At 38.0% G+C, this 11,874-nt stretch overlaps 1 protein-coding gene across 2 annotated transcripts in view; it reads left to right on the forward strand.

Annotated features, from left to right (window-relative positions):
• Positions 1 to 11,874, forward strand: part of KLHL14 (kelch like family member 14) — a 75,620-nt gene that overhangs the window by 53,070 nt on the left and 10,676 nt on the right. For both annotated transcript variants that reach the window (XM_043539674.1, XM_007058789.4), the window contains exons 5-7: positions 3,352 to 3,430; positions 11,127 to 11,317; positions 11,428 to 11,586. In XM_043539674.1, the coding sequence (XP_043395609.1) occupies positions 3,352 to 3,430; positions 11,127 to 11,317; positions 11,428 to 11,586 (429 nt within the window). The remainder of the gene's footprint in view (positions 1 to 3,351; positions 3,431 to 11,126; positions 11,318 to 11,427; positions 11,587 to 11,874) is intronic.

Raw genomic sequence — 11,874 nt, forward strand, 5'->3', positions numbered from 1 at the left:
TACTCTATAAGCATATTTCCGGCGCAGTTAAAAACATCACTAAATGTCTTGAGAGAAAAACCCTTCATCTCTGTTGTTGAATCTCCTATATTCTAAGCAGGAGCTTGTACATGTTGTTTCATTATGATTATTATTAGTATTGGGTAGTTCCCAGGCTCCCCGGGTGTTGTTTGGTGCTCCATTGTGCTAGGCGATGTACATACATAAAGTAAGAAACAGACCCTACACCAAAGTGTTTACAGTTAAGTAGTCAAGACAGACTAAAGGTTTGAGAAAGGAAGTATAAGTATTCACATTTTACAGATGGGGAAACTGGGATTAAGTGATTTGAGCAAGGTCCTACAGGAAGTCTGTGACAGTTGCAGGAATTGAACCCAGCTTTCCTGACCAGATGGTCCACCAGTCCATCCTTCTTAATATCTTAAGTGCAAAGGCATCTAAATCAACTATTAGGGACTGAAGTTCATTCTGTGAGTTGAAAATACTCCCCCTAGGAGTAAAACAACTTCCATGTAAGAAATTGACTCACAGGATCAAGTTTTTCAAACTCTGTAAATACCAGATAAAAGCAATGTGTGAACAGAATGGATCTGGGACAGGAGCACTACTGATATTGGTGATCACTGTACACATATACCACAATAGAGATGGATCTGATACATTACAAAAAATTGGACATGAATATCATCCACTATACATTGTCCACTTATTCCTGGACTTCTTCTATACTCTATTTAGACTAAATAAAACATGTCATCACAACATGCACTAGGCCCAATATCATTTACATTAAGGCCCTTTTATACAACTCTGGCAGTTTAAAGGAGAGTGGGGGCTAAAATGGGTGTGAATGTAACTGACCTGTCAGAGCAGTGTAAATGGTGTGTAGTGTAAATGAGAATTCATTGTTTGTTTCTTTGTTTATGTGAATCAAAATTGGGCCTTTATTGTTGCTTCTATGTTCATTGGATGGAGGTTCTCATAGGGATGGGAGAAACTAGGGGTAAGGAGCATACAACTTGGAACCTCTAGAGAGAGCACCTGAACCCTCCAGGACATATTTTGGACTCCTTATCTACCCTGGCAGCCTGAGAGCCATTGTGTCGTTTGCTGCCTCCTCTCATGGCTATGCAGTACCAGTCACGAAAGGGACTCTGTGGGGGTGAATGCTGCCAAGAGCAGCACTGGATATCTGTGGGATCTGTAACGGAGTCCATTGCAGAATGCAGCTACTCCCTGGCAACACTCCTAGCACTGCCTCACAGAGCCCTGACTCTGCAGAATTGAGGCAGAAGGTCTTCTTGCAGGATTTGGGGGAGGGGGAACAAGCTACAGCTCCCATTCACCTTGCACAGATTTGCCTAATCTGACTCCCCCTGTGCTCACTTCACTGGACAGGAACAGCAGCCCCTTTATTTTCAAATGACGATCAAAGTATCTACATAGTGAGAAATACTTCCTCACGTGCACTTCCAGGCTGATGTGCAAGCAAACTGGTGCATGCAATTTTCTTTCAAACTGAATTCCAAGAATAAATTGGAGGATCCACATTAAAGCCTGTTGTGCTGGGCAGTTTGGAAACTCCTGTGCTAGCACCAATGCATAATGTGTTATGAAGTGTAGGACCACAAAATCAGAGGCGTGTAGAGTAACAACAGTTAAAAAGCTGTTATACCGCCAGGGAGTTCTGAGGGCATAATAAACTGTGAGATCTTTGGTGTGTAGTATCAATAGCAGCCTTAGAACCATCCCAGAATTCAAGCTTGTATTCAGTACTTGCCCATGAACTGTTCTGTAAATCTACTTTTTATAATATAAATATATATAAGCAGATTTAAAAAAAGACCTGGAATTAACATGACGCGTGCCTGCCTACTGCCAACCCAATTGCTTTTCTTGTATGTTGTATCTGTTGCCCCAATCTTCATCTCTTCATCGTTTTTACAGATTGTAATCTCTTTGAGGCAGGGATCATGGGTGAAATCCTGGCCTCACTGAAGTCAATAGCCGAACTCCCATTGCCTTCAACAGAGCAGCATCTCACTCCCTCTTTTCAGATATATTTGTGTAGTACCCAGCAAAATGGGGCCTCAATCCTGATTTAGGGATATGCTGGATCTGGCAGAAAATACTGCACTTTTCAGCAGTCACCTACCACATCCAACTCTGCAAGCAACATGCTCACACAGAGTACAGAGGATAAATTTACCTCCAGAAGTAGAAAACAACATGTTCCTTTCTCTAAATCCTTGTAGAACATGTTCTTAAATTACAGATAAAAACTATGGCTGGATCATTGTTCTTATCTATGAGTTTGATGTTTACAAATGCATCCTGGGGTTTGTGTACAAAACAAGAGGCAAGGGGGACCAATCCTTTAGATGCTCTGACAATGTCAAATATTCACCTTGCAGAATACACTCTGATCATTTATTTAACTGTGACGTATACGGTTGGGTTATCCTGCTGTCTTTCGGAGCCTCTAATTCAATTTTTTAGTCACACATACATAAACGAAGGTTTCTTTTTCAGAGACCCTCATGTGTTGAAGTCTCAGGTGTTACACAGAAATTGCAATACACTCTTTTGCTTCAGTCTTCTTGCTTTGATGTCAATCTGTATGTAAAATAAGGTGCAGTCTTAATATCATGAAGGCATGCATACAGTTCTGGGGTTTGACAGCAGGGATAAGCTAGTTAACTAGCTTATGTTGCTCATGTTTCCCATTTTAGCTAACACACTTGGAATAAGACTCTTAAGAGTTTATTCTCCCCCCAGTGCACACGTATAACTCCTGCTAACTTACACCGAAGGTGAATAGTAGAATAAAAATAAAATAGTGTAGCGGTCGCACAACATGTGTTAATGGTCTGTGTAACTCCTGGTTATTTAAACAATCTTTCTCACGCTGCTCCAAATAGAAATGAAGTGGGGAGGAAGGAAAGTACATGTTATTCCTGTGATTTTTCAAACTGCCACGAAGTACTCTAGTCATAAAAATGCCATGAAGAAGCCCCATCTTGAGCAATAATTTTCTGTTGTGTCATGACAAATGTATTTATGGTGGATTTGAAAATACCAGGACTTCTGTTTTTAAATACAAATTTCCAAGTTCTTATGACAGAAGGAAATAATATTCTTTATGTTTTTATTTATACCATTGATATTTGCTAACTCAAATACTGTAGTGCCCCATTTATTGAATAACAACATGTGCTGAGTTCATACATTGTTATAAAAAGGGGACTCTTTATAAAAATTGCCAACACGTGAAATATATTTGATATATTAAATGGTGATGTTAAGTACATGAAATAAACAGTTGAGTGTCAAAATAATCTATCTTTACAGGGAAACACAGTACAAACTTTGTCAGCCGATATGATCCCAGGTTTAACAGCTGGATACAACTTCCACCCATGCAAGAGAGGTAAAAACCTGCTACAAATTTTTCACTATTTCTTTTGTTGTCCTAAGGGGAGCTGAGGGTTGGCTTAGTTCTGGGAAAAGGGAATGCTGTAGAATTAGTAAAGATGTTGAAGATAAAATCTCAGTGTACTGTTGTTTCTCTTTATGCTTCTAATTTTTTTTTGAAGCATTCCAAATTCAAAAATCGAGTGGCCATATCCTGTAGTGCTAACTCTTGCAAAATTCCGATTAACTTCATGGGGGAGAGTTGCCTAAGTAAGGACTGCAGGATTGCGTCCTTTTCTGAAGTCTCCAAAATATGCTGCGGAGTTTGTCTTTTTCATTTTCTTAATGTTTGGTTGTCACCTCCAAGGCATGTTGCATGAGCCGAACGTCACAGAGAGTGTGCAGTAGGGACAGGACAGTTACAGTAGTGTCAGTTATAGACAACAGAAACATTGAGACCCCAATCCTCCTCTGTGAGGATATATTTTTTTGCCACTGCAGCAGTGCAAAGATATTCTAAACTTGACTTAGCTGGCCAGAGCAGCCCCACTCTGTGATCTTGGTCTGCCAGCAGGAGTTGCTGGCAGACTGCACAAATTAGAGCAGCATTTGTGCTACTCTTCTTTTGTACTGGAGAGTGGCCTGGCACCAGAACCTTAAACCTTCCTGAAACCTACCTCTGCACCATACCCCTGCATCCTATCCCTAGGGGGAAAAACCTCAGTGGAATGTTGTAGGTTTGAAAATAAATATCTGAAAGCCAGGAAATCTAAATTTATACTTATGTTTTATGAAAAAATTTCAAAAGAGTATCCTCCAGTTCACCAAAATCTCTCCTCTTACACTTTGTACAAAGACCTGACCAGCTACCATTCCACCTTCCTAAGAGAATTCCCTAATTCCAGGTGCTGGAAATGTTACAACTCTGTTTACTCTTAACTATCTGCTGCAGTCAGGCTCCCTGCCTCTATGGACACCTTAAACTCTGCTAGGCAGTGTATACCATCACTATGGACATTAAGATGGCCACAGGTGAAACGTCAAACAATACAGGTTTTAAGAGAGCTCCAGCTGTAAGGGCTACTAACCAATTTACTAATAGTGACATTTAGAGCTGCGTGAATGATGGATTGTTTGGTTGCTGGCAATTCAAAAAAAAATTTTTTTTAATGTAGTTTTTTTGGGTCCACCTGAAATAAAATTCTTTTAAAACTTTTCATCAAAATGAAAATTCAGGTGGACGGAATCATTTCAGATCAAACAAAACATTTTGCATTCATTTCCAGCAATTTGTATATTTTTAATTTTTTTAAAAATATAATAAAAGGAAATTTCAAAATGGAAAGTCATCTCTAATTGAAAAACCAAAACGTTTTGTTTTGAAAAGGTTGAAATGAAACATTTCAGTATTTTTGGAAATTTTGTTTGTTTGTTTTCAATCAAAACAATCAAGTGAAATCAACCTGAATCTGCATTTTTTGACAAAAAAGTTTTGATCAAAAAATTTCACCCAGCTCTAGTGGGTATCATACTTGTCATAGCCAAATATACTGTAGTTTGTCAGGATGTAAGGACAGAATCTGGACTGTTCTGGAGTACCTTAACACTGCATTTCCATGCTTACAAATATCTGGGATTCTTTTTTCTGCCTTTAAGATTATTAGAACAGCCGTGTTCTATTAAGGGCTTTCCTCTTAAGCTATTTTTACACATACTATATTTTCAACTTTAACTCTACTTTAATAAGGGCTTGGTTTCTGGGAATTGTATGAAATTTGATACAAACAAACTAACAATTATGTGATGGGGCGTATAAACACTTTAGGGGATCAGCAAGGATACTTTTTTGACAGAAACACCTCATACACTGGGGCTAACACCATAATAGTCATGTAAGAAGTGCTTGGGTGTACGTAGATCAGCCAGTGAACTTAGAAATTGGCTACTATTCTTAGGGAATTTGAAGTAAGTCTGATCTAAATCCTCACTAGATCTTATGGGAGCAAAAGCCCTGTGAAGAAGATGGGCAGGATGTCCTCTCTTACATGCTTATCCAGACTTAAGGAATGGCAGCAAGTGAGGCTTATTTAGATTAGAGAAGAGGCTCCTCACAACTCAGAAAGGAGAAGGGTGGAGGGGGGAAGGGAGACAATAGTAGGACATGTGATGGCCAGCTCAGTAGCACTAGAAACAGTGGAGAAAGTTTATATTGTGTGTGCATTAGTGTGACCTTAACTTTGCGTGTTGTGTCAAACAATATGCCTGGTGGGTCTGCGCTATACTCATTTTATTTGTGATATAGAAGAGAGTGAAATAAACTACAGATGATCAGACGAGGTGATGTTTGGATCTCGATTAGGTATGGGTTTCAGATTTGAACCATCTGAAAACTTGAAGCTGTCCCTTGGCCTCAAGATTCTGGATTTGACCGGTCTCTTCAACAAACCCGGAGAGTATTTTCTTTGCTAGTTACCCTAGTGGTAGAGTGTAGTAATTCCATACTATAAAAAGAACAAGAGTACTTGTGGCACCTTAGAGACTAACAAATTTATCTGAGCATGAGCTTTCGTGGGCTACAGCCCACTTCATCAGATGCACAGAATGGAACATATAGTAAGAAGATATATATATTCCACCTTTTCATGTTCTCTGTATGTATATATATCTTCTTACTATATGTTCCATTCTCTGCATCTGACGAAGTGGGCTGTAGCTCACAAAAGCTCATGCTCAAATAAATTTGGTTAGTCTCTAAGGTGCCACAAGTACTCCTGTTCTTTTTGCGGATACAGACTAACACGGCTGCTACTCTGAAACCTAACATACTATAGATGCTTTTAGGGCCTGATACAGCATCCATGGAAGTCATTTGGAAGACTGCCATTTGCTTCAATGGGCATTGGATCAAAGCCCCTAGTGAAAGTCAGCTTTAGTTTCTGGTGGGTTTCTACCAAGAACTAGAAATCCTCTGAAGCCTTGTGACTGCTCAGCATTTCCCCATTACTCTGCCTGGTGATAAATCACTGTTCAAAATGGTTAGTAACTTAAAATATTACAAAATTTTGTTGTAATGTTCCAATCATAATAGTCCCTTTTGCTGGGGGGCTTTTGAGTGAGACAATTAACCTTCACCCCTTCCACTCAGGATACATAATTCAGGCAGTGGTCAGTTATCTCTGGATAGAGCCTCTAAGGATGGGGAATTTGCTGAAAAATGTGATTAGGAATTTCTTAAAATGTGTAATGTTACTTCCTAGCCTGTAATGACTTCCTCAGAGGTGTTACAGCATTTTGCATCAAGGTCTAACATGACAGTTTTTAGGAGACAATATATCTAATTACAAAACTGTAAAGCAATCCCACCTCCACTCCTTACTCATGTAAAATCCTTGGTAAAGTCAACAGACAGACTAGGTGGGTGAGGTAATACTTTTTATTGGACCAACTTCTGCTGGTGAGAGAGCTTTTGAGCTTACACAGTGCTCTTCTTCAAAGTCAATAAGCTTTTTTTCCCAAGTAAGGAGTGCAGGATTAAGCCCTATGTCTGTTGGCACAATGCAGGCACCATTGACAATACAGTCTGTTTACTGGATCCTTTGACTCATTATGGTCCATAAAGTCAAGACCTATGAAGGGATTTTAGTCTGAGACTAATCAACCAGATTAACTATAATGGTTCCTTTAAAATGCCTGTCAGGTAAATGTGGGTCTTGTGCACATGCAGTAAATTCTTAAATTAAAAATCTGTGTAAAATCTGTGATGGACGAACTTTTATCTCATATGCTGAAATCCATATTAGACTGATTTTATTTTTGAGTTATAAAAAAATATTCAAACATCTAATTCCCGTTATGGACTCAACGCCACAGCAGCATGTTTTGCTTTTTCTTTAAAGCCAATTATTTTGTGCTGTTTGCGTGAGTTAGTACTTAATATTTACTGGTGTATAACACTTTATGAGAATATTAAATAACTTGTTAGATATTACATTAAGTAAAAATTGATCAGTCCTGCCTTCTTACTCCATCCAGTAACGGTAGATGGACAATATTCTGATCCAAGCACAATGGGATACTTTTTGAAGAGCATTGTATTTAAACTAATAAGGCCATTAAAAGGAAATATCATTATAGTAGTCATATTGCCCAACCTATGGAATTCACTGCTGCTAAATGTCAGACTCAAATGATGTTTCTAGATCTGAAGAGAAACCATCGGGTAGTTTCAGTCCAGAATTACAGGTTACAAAACTTGTATCATTCAAAACATTTCCATGATATTTGAATTTTTTCAGTTAAAAGTTTTTATTTAAAGTTTCCTCTGCATTGTTTATAACCTAAAAAATACAGCATTGTACCAGTGCTTGAGAAACAGAAAGTGAAGCTGTCTGGAAACTGCCAGCTTTGTTTTACTGTCGAAAGCCAAGTGAAATGAGAAAGTAAACAATATTTTGGAGACAAATAAAGTAATTTAAAAATAATTTTAATCTATGGATTTATTAGTAAGTAAACTAAACGTAAGAAAAAAAACCTTTTCCTCCAAAAATAATCTGATAGTATACTTTTAAAAGATCCAGACTTTCTTATGACCACTAATCACATTAGTAGCTATTCAACCTAAGATTGGTTATCAAATTTAATGTTTCATTGCCTGTGAGGATCAGGAAGGAATTTTGTCCTCCTTTCCCATGTACAGCATTGTAAAATGTAGCTAAGTTCATTATGGGGTCTTTTTCACTGTCTACTGAAGCATCAGGTATTGGCTACTGCTGGTGGCAAAATGCAGGACCAATACTCTGATCCACAAAAAGAGTCCAGTATAATTTTTCTTACTAGAGTGGACAGTCTCTTCCCAGTTTTGCTGGGGGGAAATTCCTAAGGCTGAGACTTTTCATACTATATTGTAGTCTGGAGCACATTTTACAGCAATTAAAAGACTTTTAACTATGCACTGCTTTTACACAGTGCTCTTATAAAGTATTTTGTGGAGAAAAAAGATGAGGGAAACTTGAAATCCTTGCTGTTGGAGTTTCTGCATATATATATATATATACACACACACACACACACACACACACACACATTTAATCAGAAGACTGAAGCACGCGTTTTCATTTTTGCTCCTAACAGTGACACTCTGTGGATGAAACTAGGAGTACACATACAGGACAATATTAAGATTTATTTATTTTTTGTTAAAATAGTAAGATCTGCCACTTGTAACTAGTGCTGTATATTGAGACTGCACAAAAGTTAAAGAGACTGACAATTATGTAGATGTTTATATTATTGATGTCAAATTGTAATGTCTAAGCACCTTGTGTTTTGCTGACACTATGTAAATAACTAATTCACATACACACTTTTGCACAAAGAAAGTTGTTCATTAAAATATACTTTACATTTTATTGGACAATCACATGCCTCCTACATCTAGTAAATATTGTGCAGGCCTCCAAAGCTATCATATAGAAGGAGGATGTAAAATATTTTTGGCAACAAAAACATATAATTTATAAGTTGCCACATACTAAAATGGCTGTGATTATTAACAAAATATTAAATATATATCAAAAGGCAACATGGCCCAATAAATTTCCATAAACTCCAAAACTGGCAACAAACCCTCAATAACCCACCCCCCCACCATACAGTCCAACCATACTCACAAAAAATGTGTCTTAGCTGAATGTAGCTATGTAGGAAAACAGTAGGGGACGTAGATTTTATTAAAATGTCCTGTAAATAGCCAGTACTAAGAAAAGATGGAAGAGTCAAGTTTATAAATGTTTCGTTAACCGGTCTGAGAATAAACTGATAGGATACAAAATGTATATGATGTGCTACCTGATAATGCAGAGAATACATGGCAGCAACTTCTAGCTGACCACTGATTGATGGATGAAATGGTCATAATTTATTTTAACAGCTCTTGCTGAGGCCAGGAGCTATGTCCAGAGCCATTCCTCAGCCATCTTCTGCTGTGTTCTCTTTTGGTATTAGCTGTGAGCCTTGTTCCCTCTGATAGCATTGCCATTCCTGTAGTATTTAGGTCTTGCACCTAAGGGCTTGATCCTGTATGTTTGAGGTTGCCCATGTACCCACAAGATAAAAATAAAAGGCAGCACAGAAAGTTTAGAACAACCCAATTCCTCATAAGCAAGAGCACTGCTTCCTGGGCACCAAATCTCTCCTGCCTCATAGTAAGAATAAGGACATGGTTGGAAGCAGCTAGACCGCATCAGACTTGGTCATTCTACTCCCTTGACCGACTCTGCAAGGGAGTGGCAACACATAATTTAACATTTCAGTTCAGTGTGGAGTATTATGCCTACTGTTTAGCCTTACTAACACCCACACATAGCCTCAGCTCATCTTGTGCTCACTGCTTTGCTCCTTGCAAAGACTTGCAGGATCAAGGCCTAAGTAAAACTTGACAATCTGTGTGATGCCTTAAGGAACTTTATTTTGTGATTCAGAAGACTGGCTGTGTAATAGACAAAGGCTCCCCTTTTCAAACTTGGTTGCTTAGATATCAATTTAGGTGTCTTATATTAGCTACGCAAATTTGAAAAATTTGTCCAGTTGCTTTCTATAGATGCTACGCTCGCAAGTTATGAATTGGATATAGTGTGTCAGTTATACTGAGTAATTAGAACTGTACCTTGTAGTGTCTAAAACGCCAGTATCAGTCTGGGGGATTCCCTTGGGAATGTTGCAAAAGTAAAGATTGGAGGATTGGGCCATCTAAGTCTTATCATCTAAACTATGTGCTAGTCCTAATGTACAGCTATTCAGCGCTGCTGTTTTCTTCCTCATACTGATGCTTTTTACAACTAAAGGGCCTGATGCTGCCATTCTTACTCTGGGAAATCTCCCATTAACATCAGGGGAGTCTTCCATAAGTAAGGATTGGCCCAAACTAGGAAAGTCTCAAAAGACCCCCAATACTCTATTTTTATTTCTGTGGTAAACACTTAACATTAATTTTGAAGGACCCAGGAAAGCAAACTGTAGGAAAAGTTCTGTCAGCACACAGCCCTGACCAGAAACAATGATTAGCTTCCTGTGTACCTGAGTTGCATGTGAAACCACACAGATAGCTAAAACTTTGTTCGGAGTTAGTTACTTGGACCTTTGTGAGTTAAAGGGCAGAAATGTAATACCGTGCCTAGCTTAAGGAAAGTTGTTCTATTTGCAGTACTGCAGAAAGAAGAAAAAAATGATAATTGAAGAAAAATTTTGATGATGTGGTTCTCTTAGTAAATTGGGAACAATGACCCTTGAAGGACCATAAAGAAAGTGAATGTCAAGATAATTTATTATTGTTACATTATCTACCTCATTTTTCACTTTGTCTTACTAAGTTGTTATATCCTTACAAAGTACCAAATGCCCCAAATAAGCACCTTTTTATCCTTCCGTGGTGTTAAAAGCAACAAACAGCTTTGGAGAAAAAGGTATTCCTCGCCAGATGTATGTGTGTTAATTGTTTTGACACGAAAAACAAAGCATTCATTTGATGCAGAGCACATATTTCATAGCAAACCAGATCCAATCTTTAAATGGCCCTAAACATTTGAAACCTACAGACACTCCTTTTTGAAGTAGAACTTGAAGTAGCAGCTAATTTAGTTCAAAGAGTAGAACGAAAGAATTGTCTTAGTAACTAATTGGATTATGATTTTTATTTATTGATTTATTTACTCTAGGAGAGCCAGTTTCTATGCATGTCGGCTTGATAAGAACTTGTATGTGATTGGTGGAAGAAATGAAACTGGCTACTTGTCCAGCGTGGAATGCTATAATTTAGAGACAAACGAATGGCGTTATGTATCTTCTTTACCGCAACCTTTAGCAGCGCATGCAGGAGCAGTGCACAATGGCAAGATATATATTTCAGGCAAGTCTCTTTTCCAATTACTGCTACATACAAAACTTCACAGGCAAATTCTTGTTGCAAGGCAACATCTTTATTTACATTTAATTAATGAAGGTATATTTCCTATGTAGGGGGTGTTCATAATGGAGAATATGTCCCCTGGCTGTACTGCTACGACCCTGTAATGGACGTCTGGGCCCGAAAACAAGACATGAACACAAAGCGAGCTATCCACACTTTGGCTGTAATGAATGATCGACTGTATGCAATTGGAGGAAACCATTTGAAAGGTCACCTTTTTGTAGCAAAACAACATTTCAATGTCCTGTCTCTGGACAGAGGGTATTTCTGTTAGCTAGTCATTGTTAAACTAAGTTTAAAAACCCTGAAACACAATTTAACGGGATGCTTGAGCCAGCAGTTTTAAAAACATCTTATGCAAATTATTTCAAAATTATAACAGTACATTAAATATATGAGTAATGAATGCTTTGGATAATAAAAAAAACAGGAGCTTCCATTACTCAAAAGCATGGACAATTTGTCATTACCATGAATTCAGTGAAACAAACAGACTA

This window comes from Chelonia mydas, chromosome 2 (assembly GCF_015237465.2).
Source record: "Chelonia mydas isolate rCheMyd1 chromosome 2, rCheMyd1.pri.v2, whole genome shotgun sequence".
NCBI classification, from domain to species: domain Eukaryota; kingdom Metazoa; phylum Chordata; order Testudines; family Cheloniidae; genus Chelonia; species Chelonia mydas.